Source organism: Musa acuminata, chromosome BXJ3-2 (genome assembly GCF_036884655.1).
Source record: "Musa acuminata AAA Group cultivar baxijiao chromosome BXJ3-2, Cavendish_Baxijiao_AAA, whole genome shotgun sequence".
NCBI classification, from domain to species: domain Eukaryota; kingdom Viridiplantae; phylum Streptophyta; class Magnoliopsida; order Zingiberales; family Musaceae; genus Musa; species Musa acuminata.
The window spans coordinates 24,953,954-24,973,324 of NC_088350.1; the positions used below are offsets into that span (position 1 = coordinate 24,953,954).

The 19,371-nt window shown below is 37.8% G+C and overlaps 2 protein-coding genes across 3 annotated transcripts; both read right to left on the bottom strand.

The window, feature by feature from the left end:
• Nucleotides 1-1,198: 1,198 nt before the first annotated feature.
• Nucleotides 1,199-10,601, bottom strand: LOC103973428 (uncharacterized). Its single transcript, XM_009387992.3, has 5 exons — nt 9,587-10,601; nt 5,739-6,411; nt 3,136-4,531; nt 2,956-3,045; nt 1,199-1,619 (listed from the first exon to the last, which is right to left on the bottom strand). Exons 1-5 carry the CDS (start codon nt 10,233-10,235, stop codon nt 1,239-1,241), a joined length of 3,189 nt encoding a protein of 1,062 aa, XP_009386267.2. The 5' UTR covers nt 10,236-10,601; the 3' UTR covers nt 1,199-1,238.
• Nucleotides 10,602-11,441: 840 nt separating this feature from the next.
• Nucleotides 11,442-19,024, bottom strand: LOC135630874 (protein SEH1-like). Of its 2 annotated transcripts, none has more exons than XM_065138137.1 (8): nt 18,795-19,024; nt 18,444-18,570; nt 17,835-17,935; nt 15,978-16,055; nt 14,674-14,829; nt 12,962-13,074; nt 12,307-12,433; nt 11,442-11,729 (listed from the first exon to the last, which is right to left on the bottom strand). In XM_065138137.1, the coding sequence occupies exons 1-8, from the start codon at nt 18,960-18,962 to the stop codon at nt 11,589-11,591; spliced, it is 1,011 nt and encodes a 336-aa protein (XP_064994209.1). In that variant the 5' UTR covers nt 18,963-19,024; the 3' UTR covers nt 11,442-11,588. The 2 variants fall into 2 exon arrangements, with proteins under 2 accessions (XP_064994209.1, XP_064994210.1); XM_065138138.1 differs by having other exon boundaries at nt 18,459-18,570; nt 18,795-19,023.
• Nucleotides 19,025-19,371: the final 347 nt, after the last annotated feature.

Here is a 19,371-nt window from a genome sequence, read left to right on the forward strand (position 1 = left end):
GAAGATGAAGAAATTGTGGAAGACATAGTAAAGGAGGGAGAAGGAAGAAAAAAAGGAAAAAAAAAGGAGATGATAGAGAATAAGAAAGAAAATAAGATGGTGGAAGAACAAAATAAAGTGATGAAGGAGAAAAAGAGATAGACGATGACGAATGACAGTGATGGCGTTAAATAGTAGTGGTGACATATTATAACATCATAAGAAAAGGATAACAATAAGGTTAAAAAGTAGTGATAATGATAATGACATCACAAGAAGAGGATAGGCAAGAGAAAGAAAGCTTACATTCTCAAAACCCTAATTGCTGTTCTAATTTATTTTTTTATATATTAAGTTGGACAAAACTATTAGAAAAGAAGATAATCCATCCATATATCTATCCAAAAAATATTACAATATACATATAATTATTGTTGTATTTATTATTGAAATAATATATAATAATTTATTTATTTAAATATAATATAAATAAATACTATTTCGTATTATAATATAAATTTAAACTTGTTCGATTTAATGAGTTAAAAATGGGTTGTCTTAGACAGAGTAACCCCGCACTGCCCTCTGTCAATAACCATACGACTACCATCCAGTCAGGTTCTCACCGGGCCCACAACCTACCGGTCAGGTTCATGAGTACCAAACCGGATTAGACAATGGATGGGACGTTTAAGGTGGTGGGTAGCGCGCCATCACCGACGGGGTGTCCCACAGCAGTGGGAGGCGACGGTGTTGCACATTGCAACAGCCGCTCACTTTTCGGTCACACACACACGACGACGCGTTACACCAAAACACAGAAAGAGAGAGAGAGAGAGAGAGAGAGAGGCATAACGGCACATGATGATATATGATTGGATTAAGAGCTTCGCAGATAAAAGGAAGGAACACACGTACCTCTGGGCACTCACCCATCCATCACGACATCCTTCGGCCTCAGCCTCCCCTGTACCAGGACATGCACAGATGAGATGGAACATCTGAAAGAACACAAGTTGCCGAGTCACCTGAGATTGTATCATCAGCATACCAATTTGGTGAAATCACTCTAAGGTCGCCAGCCACCATAATGTGGAGGGGCAAACGTATGAATATTCGATGCGGGGAAATAGAAAGATGAAAAAAAAACCGAGGAGCAAATGGATGGGGGGACCGATGACATATATCAAAGAGGAGAAAAACCAACCACCGACCAGCCTTGAAGAAGATGGCATTAATTAGCAAGGAGATTAAATTGTTCAATGTGTATTTTCAACCGAAATAGAAGGTATCCCGCTTACACTTCCCTTATATTCTCCCATTGAGGCCTCACTAGCTTCAGAACCGTGGTGGTGGTCACCACAGGAAATGAAGTCTGAATTGTGATCCACTGCGATGCCAGGACAATCGGTGTCCTCCACAACAGTGTTGCCTCCTGCTTTCATATTATTAGTTGAATCAAAATCACAAAGGGGTGCCCTCTCCATGGAACCCCTGTCAGCCCCACCCTGCTGTACCTTCTCGTTACCAGAGGTTTCTGGAGACACTTCTTTCTTCTCCTCAGAATAGATGATGGGTGCCGGCACAGCATGTTTACCATTGACCCTTCCTTTCTGCTTCTCGTAGAGGGACATGGCTCTCTGCATATTCACATAAACCAACAAAAAAGATCATCAGTTTGCCAAGAGCAATTGTTCATCGATATCTCGAGCAAATTACTAACACGTCGAACAACACTAGAGCAACTTCAGCCAAAGTCGATTGAAATTCTCCGACACAACTTTTTTATGGCTTCAATCACAAGTATTTCACAAGCATTCTTAATATAAATTAGGAACTCGGACTATAAGACAGCCAAAACAGTACGGTACAATATTGCATAGTGTACCTAGTGGATGGCCATATGTAAAAAGAAATATTTAATATTGAATGATATATTAAATTTTAAAAGCCTTACCTGTATTGTATTGCCTTTATGAATTCAGATACAGCTGGTAAGTTACAACTATGGATCATCATACTAATACATTGTACGAGTTAAACAGAAAAAAAAGAAAAGGGAGGAGAAGGCAGCAAAGGAACCAAAGGAGAAAAACACAGGATAAGAAGAGGAAGATGAGGAGACAGCAAACATACCAAAAGATGATGGGAGTGGTGGAGATCCGAGGCAACAACAAAGGCCAAGGCACAGTAAGAGAGGAGAAAACAACATTCAACAATTGCTTTTATCCACCCATATTTAATAAGTTTAAAATTTCTCCTTCTAAGAACAAAACCAGACACCCATATTTAAAAAATATATATCCTTCTTCAAACCAGATAGGGTGAAATCATCCAGTTCATGTACCAGACTTCAGGCAAATGAGTAAACACCAGATTGTATCGAGCGCTACACTCATTTAGAACATCGGCTAGACCGATATAAATTCAGACATTATGACAGATATATCAATCATATTTCACAATTAAGGAAAATCTCTAGTAAATCAAGAAAAAGTCAGAAGAACAAAAAAGGTCAATGCATCAATATAAAATAATAAACCAGTAACATCTTATATTAATATGGGTAAGTTCAACATTTAAAAATATATGGCTATTTGGCTATCCAGACACAGACAGACCACTGCCCATCTGTGCATCCATGTTTAAAAGACCCCAAATAACAAAATTTTGAGTACAAATAAAAAGCATCACCAACTTCATCCACTTATGCAAATGGAATTTGGAAGGACATTTTCTAAACCGCTTTCACCTCTAAATCTGCATGTGGAAAAATCAATGTGCAACTAAACCAAAGTTTGTGCATATCCAGTGTATAAACTACAAGCTGGTTGAGGGAAAAAATATAGATATAGAAAACAGAACTCACAGGAAATCCCTTCTCGAAAGAAACTACTGAAAAAGCTTTACCGTGTGTCTACCTATACAAATCTTTACATAAATAAAAAAGCGAAACTTCATAAAAGGCAGCTATACCTTGAAAACAATATCTTTTGTGGTCGGCAAGAATGAGTTCAAAACAGAACTGGTACTTCTCATTTTCACTATGCTGCCATCTTTGTTGGTCTGAAACAGAATGAATAAATTAACAAAGTTCATAACATGAGAAACAAAACACAATCGAAAGCTATATTTCTTGTTGATAACATTCAATACCTGGAAGCATCCGTGAGTACCCAAACTGCAGGTGTCACTAACATTCAATGTTCCCAATAGGGAAGTGCACTTTTTGTACAACTCCAAACCCACAAGATTAGGTGAGATATCTATCCTGGAAAGATAATTGGCACCATTCTTGGTTATCTTATCACTTGGCATATTTGAGGGCTCAAATGCTTTCTTGGTTACAGCCTTTCGGGGAAGCTCAACATCACTCTTAGCAGGGAGTAAATCAGTTGATAGCTTTGGTTCAATGCTTTGAAAAGGCAAATGTTTTAATTGGGTAAGTTCATCAGTCAAAGAATGTATCGATGATTCCCGTTCTTTCTTAAATACATGAATGTCTGTATTATTACCATTTTGCCCCTTCCACATAACAGAGCCAGTTTCCCAACCTCTACCGTCTATTAGCTGACTATTCTCATCCAATTCTTGACTACCATAGATATGGGACTCATTGTTGAACATACCATTATTTCTATCCCACATCTGCATGTGAGGATGACATAGTTGATCAACTGGATTATGCCAAAGAAATGGCCGACCATGACCATGAAACCTCTCAGCCATCTCATGCATGTGATAAGAAACCCCACCATGGGTCAAATCCATGGAGGGTCTAACACCAAATAAAGGCGAAGCTGAGAACTGGGAAATTGCTGGATGAAATCCAGCAGGAGGTGGCCCACGTTGTAAGGGAATAAAACCATTTGTAACTGGAGAAGGCCAATTCGGGGCACCTTTCCAAACATTTGCATGTCCTTTTCCATATCCGAGATCACCTATCCGCTTATAACGGTTATAAGATTTGTGATCACTACTCTGAACTTTATTATCATCTTGATATGAGCCCAAGACAGAAGGACTGTCAATTCCAAGCCTTGCAGGTGGCAGAGGGCGGAGGTGATTAGGTGAATAGTCAGAGTAACCACTTTGATTAATAGATGATGGGCCAATAGTTGACTCCCTAACACAAACATCAGTCTGAGATACGTCATCTAGGTTCAGCTTTTCTGAAGCCGACTCCCCTTTTTCTCCATTTTTTGAACTGCTAGTCCTTTGTCCTATTTCAATATCAAGGCGTTGCCTTGCAGTTCTGTCATATTTTGAGGGAGATCTTTCTTGAAACCGACGACCACTATTAGCTGAAGATCTTCCCTTTGATTGATTTGGTGATCTTGTAGTCCTATCATACTTTGAAACAGCAATTTCGACAAAAACTTCACCTGAATGGATGTCATCCTTTGTGGTTAACTTCCCTGAACGAGCACCAGATACTTTGTCACGAAGTCCTGATGAAGTCAAACTGTCTCCTTTACAATTTGTAATAGCACGGAGTCTCCCTTCCGGTGCTGACTCCCTATGTGCAGATTCTGCAAGCTTTGATATATCCCTGTAAACAAAGACAAAACAAACATTAGCAAAGGAACCAGAGGCTTCCACTAAGGTTTATAAAAAGGCAAACTGCAATAGAAGTGTCAACACCAGAACCAGGCAGTCCCATAAAGAAAATATTTCCTTAAGCCTGAAAGGCTTGAGCAGAATAAGTCAATTCAGTCTCAACTAAAACCTGGCAGAAACTCGGCCTCATTTCTAATGGTAAATCATGCAAGGAGCACGCACACGCTGGATTTTGACTAAAAAGCCTATACCTGGTTCAGACTGGGTAGCGTTTAGGCCAAAGTCGAGGAACATTGACAACCCTAAGGCCGAATAGAACAGACCACAACATCAACCACCAGGAAAGTTGCAATAAGAAAAGCAATCACCAGGTCACCATTTATCACCCACCCAATTAAAGATTAATATGATGCAAGCATAGCACCTCACACCTAGTACAAATCAGATGCTTACAGCAGTGAACCTTTATTGTTGTAGTAATCATAGTCCACCATGGAGTAGTAACTAGAAATTAAAAGGTAGTAGAAGATAGATTTACTATATTATAATAATTACAATGTTGAAGAAATGGGACCTTTGAGGACTCACCTGCATGGAACTCTACTAATATTCAGTTTGCTTGTCTAGCCCAGTATAAAGTAAAGCTAGGTGACTCTGAGTTAAAGAAAATGAAATCCGAAAGCACATTGCTGACAGGTATGTCAAACTAGAAGGCACCAAGCAATCTTCCATTACAAATAATACCATCCTTGATGGTGATGTTTCCATTATATTTAGATGGGGAAAAAAAGGATGAAACTTCAATTGTCTTGTCCAATAAAAAAAATGCAACACTACTACCCTTAGCTCTATATCAATGCAAGCAAAAGAACACAATACCCCAAGTCTCCTTTCAGGACCAGAGACAAACTTATAATGTTCCCAGTAAAAACTGCTCAAACATATTGTAAATCCACAAATTTTTAATTGCATGCTTCCACATGCCTGGCATATGACATAGATAGACTCCTAAGCATAACAAACTCTTATGCTGCATGCATGTTAGTGCAACCAATTTTTTTTTTTAAATAAACTATCTAAAAAGAAAAATTAAAAGGCAGATAGCCAACTGTCCAACAGTCACCAAAACTAGAAGAAAACAAAAGTGGCAAAAATGAGATTAAAGTGATACCTACAACGATTTTAGAGCAAAAATATACCTGTTATAATCTTTACCAGCATATGTGCTGGACGAGGTGGAGCCTCTCAGTCGGTTATTTTTCGGGCTTGAATCAGCCTTATCTGCATGTTGAGACTCTGACCTAGATTTATCATTACGGGATCCAGTCCTGCCGGTGCTTGATACATTTTTCTCAACAAGTTCATGTCGCTCCTTTGCACCTCTTATTTTCACGTCACCACGATCGTCCCTTTCATCAGAATACCTTTTCCTTCCTCTGCTATCCTTAAGCTTGGTGTCAAGGTCATCAACATAAGAAGTTCCATCATGATCAGTATTATGAAGCTTATTTTTCTTATAATGAGTCTCCAGAGATTTAATATCATCTCTAAAATGGCATTTGTCAGATTTACCACTAGTATGATCTTTTGATGACCACTCATCTTGATATTTATCATCATTGTGTTTTTTATCCTTCTCGTTGTCAATCCTGTATTTACCTCTGTACTTAGCATCTTCATGCTTTTCATCTTTATAGCTTCTTTTTAGACTATAATCATCTCTATAAGACAGTCTCCTATCATCGAAATCTTTACTATCATCTAACAATTTATCTTTGTCTTCAGAGTCTTCCCTGGATTCCCTCCTCCTCATGTGTTTCTCAAGCCCCTTCTCTGTCTCAGCACTGTGCACAACATCCTGTGATTGCTTGTCTGTTGCCACATAGAAGAGAGACACAATAACACATCAGATCAGAAAAACATATTATAAACTAGGAAGCATCAGTAAGAAAACATGTAACACACAATAAAAAGATAAACATAGCATCATTTTGGACACAAATAGTAACATTAAAAAAATGAACGTGCATATAGTACATGATAAAATGGTAAACGACAGTAACATTTAGCACAAAACTAACACATAGACCTTCCATATCATGTAGCACCAAGCTTTAGGTCAGCAAAGCAATAATTTCATTTACACATGCTTTCTCAGAGTTTCATAGATCCTAAGAAAGACAATCACCTATAATTCACACAAGTGTAAGATGACAGCACCACTCTAATTAGTGTTACAGAATTAGTTTCAATAGACAAAAGTTTCTTCCAAAAAAAACTCCTTGAACTAAGCATTAGGACTTTGAAGTTTGAACCATGAATTATTGCTAGTGAAAGACTGAAATTGAAAAAGAAAAACCTCAAAACCAGTATAGACTTGCATTGCTCTTCTACTTTACTACTACATGATCAAAAGATTCAAACTGCCAAAGAATTATATCCTTTATGACTGATCTAGAAAACCAATCTGAAAGTTGCTACTTTTATGAGCCTCTTAAGAGACTGAGGAGAACCTCCATCAGCATTACAAGCCAGTAACCAAAGTATTCTAGGAAACCTATTTGATTGACAATTAGCTAGAAAAATTTTGAGTCTCCCTGATCCACATATAGATATAGTCCATTAGTTTAGTTAACAGCCTTGACTGATTCTGTGACAGAATCAAGTATTATAATGAACATGATTTAAGCTAATTGCATAAAACTATGGGACAAACAAATTGATAAAAGTATACAGCAAATTTCCAAGATGAAACTATCATCATATTAAATGTATAATCACTAGAATGGTTGGTGATTCTTTTTCAGGATTAAGACAGCCAAACTATGTTCTACTTGGAATAACAATGTCTAAGCCTCATTTACAAACATGGAAGACTGAAACAAACAGAAATTACAATTTGGTTAAGGATAAAACACTGATTAATAATGATAAAGGAGCATTGGTCACATCATTTAAGCAAAAATCATTTCACCTCTATGCACAAATATTCACACATGCTCAAACCCACAACCAGCCCACATCTCCAACATTACAAATAGCCTCCTTATTGTGCCCCTAACCCAATTTAAAACTAATTTCTACTTTAGTTTATTTATTTCTGTCTCTCTATTCAAAAGGCAAAAGTTGAAAAAATCTTTCTCAAAACCAAAGTGAATGACAATTAAGTAGCCTCCACCACTCTAATAATTAGCATCCATTCAGCCAATCTTAGTAAAAATCTAAGATACCATTCTTGAACTAACGCTTCATCCTCTTATGCTAAACCACTACAATTAAACTCCCCAGATAATTTCATTCTAGCTCCCACATATCCACTTTATATAAGTTAGTATTTCAAGTCAATTCAATATCTTCAAAAGTTACCGAAGGCAACAAAAATTACAAGGAAGAATTCTTCTGACAGTCATGTCATCTCCCTATAACCAGGATTATGATGGCACACATTTGTTGAAAGTTTAAATTCTCATCCCTAAAGAACTCTCAGCAAACTAATCCATTTTTCTAGACTTCTTTTTGCTTTGCTCTAGTCCCTAGAGAAAGCAATCTTTTCCACATCCCTATAATATCCAGTTTTCTGATTACATTTAATCATCTCAGCAGCAATTGTTTTGTATGATCCACCTTGGACATTCTCAAGCCACTTATTTTTCTGGATCTTATTCCAGGTACTAGAAACACATAATGATGCAAGAAGTTGATCATCAAATTTTGTTAGCAAATCCATAAAACAGCCTCTCCTATGAGGAATGCTTCTTTCTCAAGTTTACCGACGATTTGAATCACCAAACAAAGCATATATTCACAAATATATCCCTGACCAAACTTTAAGTTGTGATTTAATCATATTGAAATTTCCAAGAAAAGATTATTTGCCTCTTCTCCAGTGAACAAACAATAGTGATGACCATAACTTTGTCCATGTCTGCCCTTTTGTCTTCTTTATGTTTTGTCTCATCTAACATAACCTGAATGTATTCATTGCAAACACTATCATTCCAACTAGTCCATGTTCACATCATTCTTTTCTGCTAGTCAAACTTTTTTTATGTTCTCACACTAGTAATTCTCATAATAATATTTTGATATCTTCCTTGTATAATGGATAGCCCTCCATGATGTCTTTTATTTGCTAATGATATTATTTTAGTTAAAAGTTTGAATGAAATTAATTTTAAACTTAAGTTATCGAGATAAACCTTTTTCAAGGTTTTAAATTAAGTCAGACAGAGATTAAATAAAGGAGATGTTATTTAGTAATACTAAGAGAAGAACCGAGGATATATTAGATTGGATTAATAAGAATTTCTAATAAGTAAAAAATTTCAAGTATTTTGGACCGATTACTCAACAGTCAATGATATGGAGGTATTTATAAAGACAATATTCATAGAGTAAAAACTAGATAGTTAAAGCGGAGAAGGATGTTATAAATTTTGTGTGATCACATGATATCTTTTTAGATTCGACGAGAAATTATAAACAACTGATAAACCAATGATGGCTTATGGATTTGCTTATCGGTTTAGAAGCAATACATGCAAAAATGTTTATATCGTTGAGACAAGAATGTTGAGATGGATGTGTAGAATTAATAGAAAAAAATAAAACGATAGATATTGCTCAACAATAACAAAAGATTCATGTAACCAACCCAACCTAAATAGTTAGGACATTCTCTGGACCTCCACAAAGCATTTAAGATTGCGACGTCTCAATAGAAATGCACATTTACTAAAGTCATTTTCAACTGTACTACCTTTTTAAACACTAGCTTTGGTGGAAAGATTTGTTACTCTTCCTCTTTCAAGGTACCAAGGTCCTCCGACCACAATAGTGTTGTCAATCAAGAAAAAGTGCATGACCATTTTCTACTTGATCAACTAGTTTATGCATATAAATATAATTAAAACGCTTGGCATATTTTAAATGATATCACCTTTTAGTGGGAAGCTCTGGAACAACATACATGTCACTAATAACCCTATTTTTTGGCTACTGCCATAAGGAACAGACTAAAATACTAATAAGTTGCGGGTTACCTTACCGTTAATTTTTGTATAGTTCTTTGTTGCAATTTCCTCTGTGCCTGCACCAACCCTGGTACAATGTTTCCTAGTGCGCAAATCATCGGACTTATCAAGCCTGGAATCATGGGTCTCCCCCTCCTTGTTGCTGCCCCTCTCACTTCCATCCTTATAATAACTGTTTTCTCTCCTGCTCGATGTCTTTTCTGACTTCTCCTTCACTGAGTCATTCTTCCCTCCACGATCCTCACCCCTTACATCCGAAACCTCATGCCTTCTGCTTGAACTGGCCTTGGAATCAGGAGCCTTCGATCTTGAACTATTTTCCAAAACATGTCCAAATTCCTCACCTTTCCACCTCTTGTGGTCATCCTCCTGACCACCGTTCCACCGATCAGCAACCACCACCACCTCGTCCTCTCTTGCTTTCCGCTTCTTCTCCCCAGAGGTATCCCCATTGCTAGAACTCATCACCTCTTTCCCAGCGTTCTCATTCGAGAGCCTTCGCTTCTCCGGCTCCAAATCCCTAGAAACCCTCGCTCCCGATATTGCGGTCGATTCCTCGTCCCTGGTCCTCCTCTCCCGTGGACTCTCAAACTCCTCGGAGTCGGACCGGTCCCTCGAGTGCTTGTGCGACCGGTGGGATCTATGCCGTGAACCCCGCGGCATGTTTGCGCAGCCCACGAAACCCTAATTCAAGCAATGACCGAACGAGCGATTAGAATCCTCCGGCAAACAAAACAACCCCTCAAAGAACGCGCCTTCGGCACGATATTCATCCGAATCAGATCTACGGGCCAGGAATCCACGGCGGCCACCGCGAGTGTGCGGATCGACGGCCACTACAGCGGCGAGGAGACGAGATCGGAAAACAAGAGAACAAGAATACGCTCCAAGAAAGGGCAGGAGATCGATGGGGGAGAAGGGAAGGAAAGGATGCGGCTGTGTCGGCGGCGCGGCAGCGGACGAGAGAGAGAGAGAGAGAGAGAGAGAGAGAGGAAAAAAAAAAGAAAAGAAGAAGAGGGGAGAAATGGATACGAGACGACAGGGGCGGCGACGAGATGCAATGGAGGAGAGACGGTGGAAACTCTTCTGACAGAACTACCCTTGAGATCGTAGGGTCTTACAAACGATTTACAATGTTCATAAAAAAAAAGGTTAAGGGTAAATTAGAAATTTCGGGTATTTAGTGACCGGTTTGCGGTAGTTCCATGGTGATAAATACGGCCTTTTTCAACTCGAAGTAAACAGTACAAGAACAACATTTACATAACCTTCTATTTCTGCTCGATCTTTACGCCACCGAGCTGAGACCGACCCGGGTTGGGTAAGGCAAAGTAGTTGGTTGATTCCATGGGTTTAGATTTAGAGCGGGTATCGTCGAGTAGGCATCGTCCAACCTGGTCCGGACCAAGATTAGGAAATTGCCGCCGCGTGCCGCCGGATGTTCTATATGGCTAGTAGGATCAAAGGATCGAACACCGACGTGGCTGCGAAATTGAATCGGTTTGATGCAATTAACACAATTATAAGGGACTTTATCTTGAGGTTCCATCATAGGGCATTTTGTTTCTAATGGCAAAAAAGGTATATTTAACCACATCTTATACATGTGACTTTCATGCAAGAAAGCTCCCTCTTTAGATTGAAATACGTATTTAAAAAGTATAAATGAATAATTTTGAGTTTTTTTACACATAGAAACCCGGTCAATGACTTGAATAATGACATCAAAGTTTCACGATATCTAATTATGAGAGAACCCTGTTAAAATCTGAGCGGCGACGATTAACAAAATTGAGGAACCATCATGAACTTTTCATGCACAAAAAACTGTGTAGAACCCTACTTATTCACTTTTAAATTAATAAAGCATTAAAAGGCAAATCTTAAATGGCTAGCTGATTACTCGAAGCTAAAGTCTGGTCCAAAGTCCAAACAAACCAATCATTCCAAACAAAAAATTGGCTGTTATAACAAAAGAAGAGTTACCGAGCCACTCGATGACCCCAATTTATGATATTATGATTGTGCACCACTGCAATCAAGGGATGCATGTTCATGCCAGATCCCATTTATGTTGGATTGCCACAACCTAACCATGCCATCACTGCCAGTTGATGCTAAAGTCATACCGCCCATGTCCCACTCAAGTTGCCAAACCTACACAAGCGAAAACCAAGAAGATCAATTCTCAAAGTGCTGAAACTGCAGCTTATCCAATGACAGTAAAAGACTTAGGTACAGGACGGCAACAGAAGCAGCTTATGAGATTCAATAATACCAAGCCCAGAATTCAACACGGCATCAACGCTCTAGGTCTTAGCAATAGAAAATATAGGCAACAGAGGGTTTTCACAAAATTACAGGAAAATAACTGAAAGTACTATGTATCCTTCATGGAATTAAAAGTCTATGAAATAGACAAGTCAGTCAGGGTTCAAATCCTATCCTGATCCACTGGATCTTCAATACCCTGTATCAAAACTTTGAGAAATTGAGAATGACCAAAAAAATTGGCTGGGAAGTAGATGGAACCGATCTACCTAGTGACATCCTGAAGGATCCTCGGACTTTGTAGCTAATAAAATGTCAGCTATCAGTAGACATAAAATTTTAGTTGTGGAAAGCAACGATTGAAGTATAGTCAAACCTTAACCTGCATTGCAACTTTAGCTGAAACAAACAACAGATGAACATTCTCCAACATAAACAAACAACATGGTAAACCATTGTATACCTCACCATCATGCCCGGGAAGTAATGCAACCTTTTCGGTTGTAGGTCTTCCATTGGATTCAGAATCCAAGAGTACATGCCATATTGCAATACCTTTGCAAGTTGCAACAGCTATAACTTCAAATGGCCTACAAGTTTATAAATTCGTCTATCAAAAGATGTCATTTACGACCAACTATATAAAACTTAAAAATATTCAAATCATCAGCGGCAGTAATTTAAGAAGATGAAAAATTTTTGATATTGTGAAGAAACTATGGTATCAAATATATCTTGGTTACACCAACCGATAAGTTTGTTGAGATTCAGATCATTTAGAGTTCAAATTTTTTGATGGCATACTTGGTTAACTAGCATATAAATCAAGTGTTCATTGCATCATAGACATTAATCCCTAGTAAGAACCAAGGAGAAGAAAACTCCAGCACTATAACAAATCTTGCCAAATTAACAGTAAAAAAAGAACAACCAACATCACTATCACGCTAGCTATTACAATAAATAGCATTAGCTATTGACGATAGAAAATGTATACGTATCTAAAATTCTAAATTGACATGGTGTTAAATTATTAAAAAAATCGATATAACACTTCATGTCCACACCATGTAAATGAGAGCGGATTAACTTTACAGGCTTAAAAAGGAAAACATTACCTGCCTATGTTCGGAGCCCAGGCTACAGCATGCACCATATCACTATCATCTCCAGGTAAAGCTAGCTCAGCAACTGGTATCCAGCGCTGATGAGCCTCGTCAAACTCCCAAATCTATTGAAAAACCAATTTCAAGGGCTCAAGCAATTAGTCATCTCAACTAGCATATGATCTTTCAACAAGCTTTTATTATAAAAATGAAGATATAAACAGGTCCAAAGATGAAAATTTTTGAGTGATAAAATAAAACCACTGCCTGCTCGAGGACTACTAACCTAAAAGTAACAAAAATTCAATAAGTAAGGATCTTTCAAAAGCCATTTAGAAGATAAGTTCAGAATTCATGCAATGAAGCAAATAACACCCTGTTTATAATTTTAGTAGTGCTTGCTACGCAATCTTATCAGAGACCATGCAGAAAAAGCCTTGCAATGATTGTGCAAAATACAAACACCAACAAACCAATTCAACCCAAGTATTAAAAAAAAAAAAAAAAAACTGTCTCCACATCCCTATATAAGACTACTCAATACTCCTTCCGTTACACATTTAACTCTTTAAAACCAAGTGAGTCAAATATACATCTGAGAGCAATCACCAAGTCTAGAGCCTGAACTTTGCAGACAACTCTGTGAATGGTTTTCCACTCTTGTTTCTGTCTCTTTAATAAATGGCACTCTATGCCTCTACCATCCAATGCACTTATTTTCTGTACCACCCTGCATACACTCTCTAGCTATCAGAAATAAATCATATAAAGACATAGATGTTACCATCACTTACCAAAATCTCCCAGAGTTTCAAAGGCGTACAAATACCTTCAATACCCTTTGACCACATAACTCATTATAAAAATCATCCTCCAGCTTTTACAGAGATATAAATTTTCACACATAGAGAGAGAGAGAGGGAGAGTAAAAGGTCTTTGACTACATGACTCATTATAAAAATCATCCTCCAGCTTTTACAGAGATATAAATTTTCACACACACAAACATAGAGAGAGAGAGAGAGAGAGAGAGAGGGAGAGTAAAAGGTGTAAGTCAAGTTAGAGTCCTAACATGAAAAATTGAGTCCTCAATTGCATCACTTCAATATCAATCATGGAGGGTACCATAAAGACAGCTTTAAACATGCTCTATAACAACATTAAAAAATATTTAGAAACCAAGATTCGTGTAATTTGCATGTTTTTGTGATTTCATCAAACTAATACAAAATGAATGGTGTAAAAAAAAATTTCATGCATGACTTTGTGATTTAGACAAATGGATGGTCCAAAACCAAGGACAAATCTCCTTAAAACCACCCAACCAAGCAAAAGGCCGATATGTAGATTTAAAAACAGAGCTTTACTTATCATAGATAGGCTCTTGGACAGCAATAATTCTGCTTAACACACAATATCAAGGTTTAAAACATCAATCCAATACCATTTTTGACGCATTATCAGACTGGTATAGGTACAGTGATATCATTAAAAATAAAAAGAATGAATACAAACCACTACCGAACTATATGGGTCCAATACCGATACTTAATCAAACCATATCTGAAACCATTATACAGATAAAAAAAATGCACTAACTGGCCAACCATAATGATAGACAGTGTTTCGACCATCTCAAGTATTAAAATTTTAAGAATATAGTCAATGATCTCTACTGGATTCAAATTCAATGTTTGCACAAATGTTGCTAGCATTTTACAAACCTTGGATGAATTGAACTGAGGGAGATCAGAACTGAAACCAAGGACAAAACTACACTGTTGGCCTTCACCTCTTTGGGGATTCCAAGCGATGGATGCAGATGAGCATGATACTTTTCCAAATCTGGAAACAGAATCAAGCACATTCTGGAACTCTGCCTGTCATTAAAATACAACAAAATAGTTTCAACACAAATTATAATAAACTATCGCAGTTGCTTGATCTGCATAGATAATCTCATAAGTTATCATACATAAACACAATGTACCAAAATTGAGTAATGACTACCGCATTCCTTCATCTACTTAAAACAGAAATCTATATATACAGAGGAATAGCAAAATATTCTAGGAGCAAAATGTGGTTTCAACTGGACAAGATATGGATTGCATTCCCTTAAGGCCTAATCTACTAAAAAACACTAGAATTTCTGCAGTCATGAAGACCAATTACCAAATAAGAGTGCAAGCGCACATGAGACTTAGGATCCACAACTTAATACTACCACTACTTAGTTGATGTGCTTAGTAGAACACATCAAAGAAAATGTGCTGTGTATATGCCTTGACAACAGAATTCTTTTCATTTATAAAATAATATACAGAAAATCATAACATATCATTAAGTAACTAATAACAGCATAAGATTCAAAAATTGGAAAAGATGATTTAAGCAGAAAAAATGTGAAAATCCAGTTGATCAAAATCAAACCTGTGAAGCAAACCACTAGTTCAAATGTTTGAAACAGTGCTAACAAAAGAGAATAATACAGAAGGAGATCAAGAATCAAGAATAACAAAAGCTTGTTGTCAGCAAGATCAAAAGGGAAAGAGTGCTCTCTTTTATCAGCAAGTACATCTTGCTATATTCTCTTGCCATTCAAAGTAGTCAGAAAAAAGGCCCACTGAAATATCAACATATTCGAGTAGAGAACAAATAGACCAAATCACATACTGCCACATCCTGGATCATCATAATAGCTTACCAAGGCAATGATGATTAGCTTGTCCAAGAGGATATCCACCACAGCAGGCCCTGATACATGGCCCAAACTACTAAAGTAGGTAGCCAATGCCAGGAAATTCAATGAACCTCCAATTTCCCTTTTAATTGTCTATTGTTTACTGAAATCTTCAAACAGTTTACCAAATGAATAATTAGAGCATATGCATCATTCTCATTGAAACTAGAAATCCTGCCATACCAAAATCGAGCAGAAATTGATCCAACTAATCTGATAGAGAGCATACTTAAGGGCCTGGGAAGTCTCAGATAAAAGTTACAATAGGCTGAAAAGGTAATAAACCTGAAGTTGCCACTTGTTAAATTCCAAAGGATCCAAAAGCTCATAGACCTTCACATATCCATCTGAACAGGCAGCAACCTAAACACCATTCAAACAGTTACTGAAAAATATTGGAAAATAGTAATGAAAAATCATCTAGCTTTACAAAGGATTTCAGAAAAGTTTATTATAAGCAAAGAAATCAACAAAAAAGTCATCAATTAGTTGGTCTAGAAATTCTAAGAGTTGTGTCAAAAATTGAAAAGTCTTTTAGTCTTTCTAGGAATTCCTTTTGTATCAAGTATACTCTTGTAAGTACACTCATTTACTATTTAGGTATTCTAGAAGTCACATTTTTTATTTATAAAAGACATACTAACTCCCTACATTGTTCTACGTCAGTTTGGTATTAGAGCTCATCAAGAAACATGCTTTGTACGTCATTGGGCCCCAACTAGCAGCGTCAATCAATAATGACGTCACTCACGGATCCTTGCATCTCTAATATAAATCCCTTGCATGTAGAGTTCGACTTTGGAACAACTGTCCCTACAGAATTGGTGGACCACTTAGCTCTCAGTGATTGGTAATTTTCAAAAACTTCTCTAATATTTTTTTCGGAAAGAACAATCCTATATTAAATCATATCATGGTTTTTATTGCTTCTCCCCTTGTTTTCTCCTCTATTTTTTTCTATTTATCACACACACACACACACACTCTCTCTCTCTCTCTCTCTCTCTCTCTCTCTCTCTTCCCCCCTTTGACTACAACTGCAGTACTATTAAGATTTAAAACCTTGAAAGTTGTCCAAAAAAAAAGGTGAGAACCACTTGAATCATTGCATTTCTACCTTGTGCATTGAAACAGTTAACAACCTCATTACCAAAAGGCAATTTGTCGATAACCCTGATGAATCCTAAAACCAACAGAGTCAGGTACGCACCCTTAGGACCAAACTAGCATATCATGACACAATATTGAACTAGTTATGTGACCAGATGACCCAAATCCTAAGAGCTCTCCAAAACCTTGAATAAACAACCCATGAATGAAGAGATTGATGAGTCAGTAAGACAACATGCTCAGTCTCTACAATCCATCCCTTCAAATGAAGGAATTTTACCTACTCCCCAAGCTCCTATTTGAACAAATCCTAGATCCACCTATAGCACACTTGTTCAAAATTATGCTCCAACACTTCTTGATGACCAAGCTTTTAAAATTAATGATGAATTCCTAGAACATACTAGAAATCCACAAATCCAAGTAACGGGCCAACAAATTCGGTTTGCTGACAATCAGAGGAAAATGACTAAAAGAGTCAAAGTGGATGTGCTAGACTTTGATGGTAGATTTGACCCAAATGTGTTTGTTGACTGGTTAGATAGCCCGGAGAATTACACTAAGTGGTATGGAATAATTGATATTGAATGTTACAAAATAAAATTGGTAACATCCGCCAGGAAATATTAACAACATATCCAACGTAGTCTTGAGCATCATCGAGAGCCTCTCATCACTCAAAGGTGGGTAAACTGTTCTAAGCAAACTACAACTAGAGTAAGAGATTATTTAAACATTAAAGTTGTTTCATGTCAAATTCACATGTTAAATGAAGCATTGGAAACATAGTACTTGCTCAAAGATTTGGATAAACAAAAAACAAATTCATTGATCAAGAAACCAAACTGATTTTACCAATATTGGAGCAGTTTCACATATGGAACATAGATCACCGATTGCAAACCAATATTATTCGGACAAATGGATAGAAGGAGTTAGCACACAGGTTTTAGTCATGTACCAAACAGTGTAAAGCAAGAAGGAACATAACATACAGAAAAAATGGCCAACCTTAAGTAAGCCACAACATACCATCTTTAAACTTGTCGAGAATACCCCAAATTGGAGATCAAGTACAGGTGAGCCACTGCTCTCAAAGAGTTTACACAGTTTCCATGTTGGATGTTCAGTATCTGACAGTATAAAATATAAAGCACATAAAAGTGAGTAATAAAGAGATAAACACTTGAATTTAAGATGTAATTTCTCATTGCAGAAGATTAAAAAAAGTTCAAAATGAAAATCACTATAAAAAGAGGGCATCATTATCCAACAAGCCTTCATCTAATGATGTTGGTTATGAAGCATAAACCAAAGCTAAGAAAGAGACACACAGATATATGAAGACGTCCAGCACCTGTCATCAACCTGATTCCAGTCCCTAATATCTAAGCTACTGCATAAAAGTTTCGGGCAACAGAATGCCCAATGATTAAACAAAATGATGATGCAGCTTAGAGGCCAATGGAGAGGGCGAAGGAAAGAGACAAAGCAAAGGACTCATTATGCTCATCGTGCAAACAAGGAACAAGCCCTAGATGTTTCACTAAAGCTGGAAACGGTATATAAGAACGATACTTTTAACAAAATATACAAGCAGAGACGATTCTATCGTTCGATCTACAAAACATCATCGGCAACCAGTGGATTTCGAACCTTCGCCAGTCTCCTCCCACAAGGAAAAGGTTCCATCATTGCAGATGCAGGCAATGGCATCGCCACATTCTGGAGGAGCCCAAACTACGTTCAGAACGCTGCTCGCATGCGCCTGCAACGATGTCATTCAAGAGGAGGAGAAAAAGGAATCACATGGTAGCACATCGAGATGAGCGAAACCCTAAAAATGAGCCGAAACGATGAACGCAACGACGTCGTTGCTAACTTGAAGCGACTTCAGAAAAGGCAGCAGGGGAAGCTGGTTCCGAATCAAACTTTCTAGCGTTATTGCACGCGTCGATTGATCAAAGAAGGGTGAGACGAAGACACACAAACCTTCCATTTGGAGGAGGAGGAAGGAGAGGCAGAAGAGGAAGAGCCTGAATCGAGGGAGTCATGAATGGAGATGGAGCCGTCGACGAAGCCAACGGCCAGCCTCAGGCCGCAGTAGTTCCAACCGCAGCAGATGGCACCCTTCCCCAATCTCGCCACCTCCCGCTCCATCCCTCGCTCACTGGAGGCGGGACTCCAAAGGCGAACGAAAAGGAGCGCCGTCGCCTTCCAGAACTTACGTCTGGCGTGTTCTGCACGTGACCGATCGATGTCGCCGTGGACTCGTGGGGTTGACAACGGATCGAATGCGGGTTAGCGGATTAGTAGATCCGGTAACCCAAATCCCCGTTATGAATCTCTAAATCGATGAAGGCCACCGTTTCCGCACGAAATCTAGATTGATGTGACATATCACATGATTATTTCTAGGGTGATATACACTGTTCAGGCAACTTGAGTGCCTGTCCAATAAAATACTACTTCTTATCCATCAATGACTTTGATCATGTGAGATTGTGACAGTGAGATCTTATTTACTGAGTTATTTTTTAATTCTTTTTGGAATTAAACGACATGATTA

Excerpts from the sequence above, each read along its gene's own strand:
- LOC103973428 (XM_009387992.3), bottom strand. The coding sequence starts at position 10,235 with ATGCCGCGGGGTTCACGGCATAGATCCCACCGGTCGCACAAGCACTCG. Across the intron at positions 3,046-3,135 it reads GTACTCACGGATGCTTCCAG|ACCAACAAAGATGGCAGCAT; the intron begins GTATTGAATGTT and ends ATTCTGTTTCAG. Across the intron at positions 1,620-2,955 it reads CAAAAGATATTGTTTTCAAG|AGAGCCATGTCCCTCTACGA; the intron begins GTATAGCTGCCT and ends GTGAATATGCAG.
- LOC135630874 (XM_065138137.1), bottom strand. The coding sequence starts at position 18,962 with ATGGAGCGGGAGGTGGCGAGATTGGGGAAGGGTGCCATCTGCTGCGGT. Across the intron at positions 18,571-18,794 it reads CCTCCTCCTCCAAATGGAAG|GCGCATGCGAGCAGCGTTCT; the intron begins GTTTGTGTGTCT and ends ACATCGTTGCAG. Across the intron at positions 16,056-17,834 it reads TCTCGACAAGTTTAAAGATG|GTTGCTGCCTGTTCAGATGG; the intron begins GTATGTTGTGGC and ends AATGGTGTTTAG.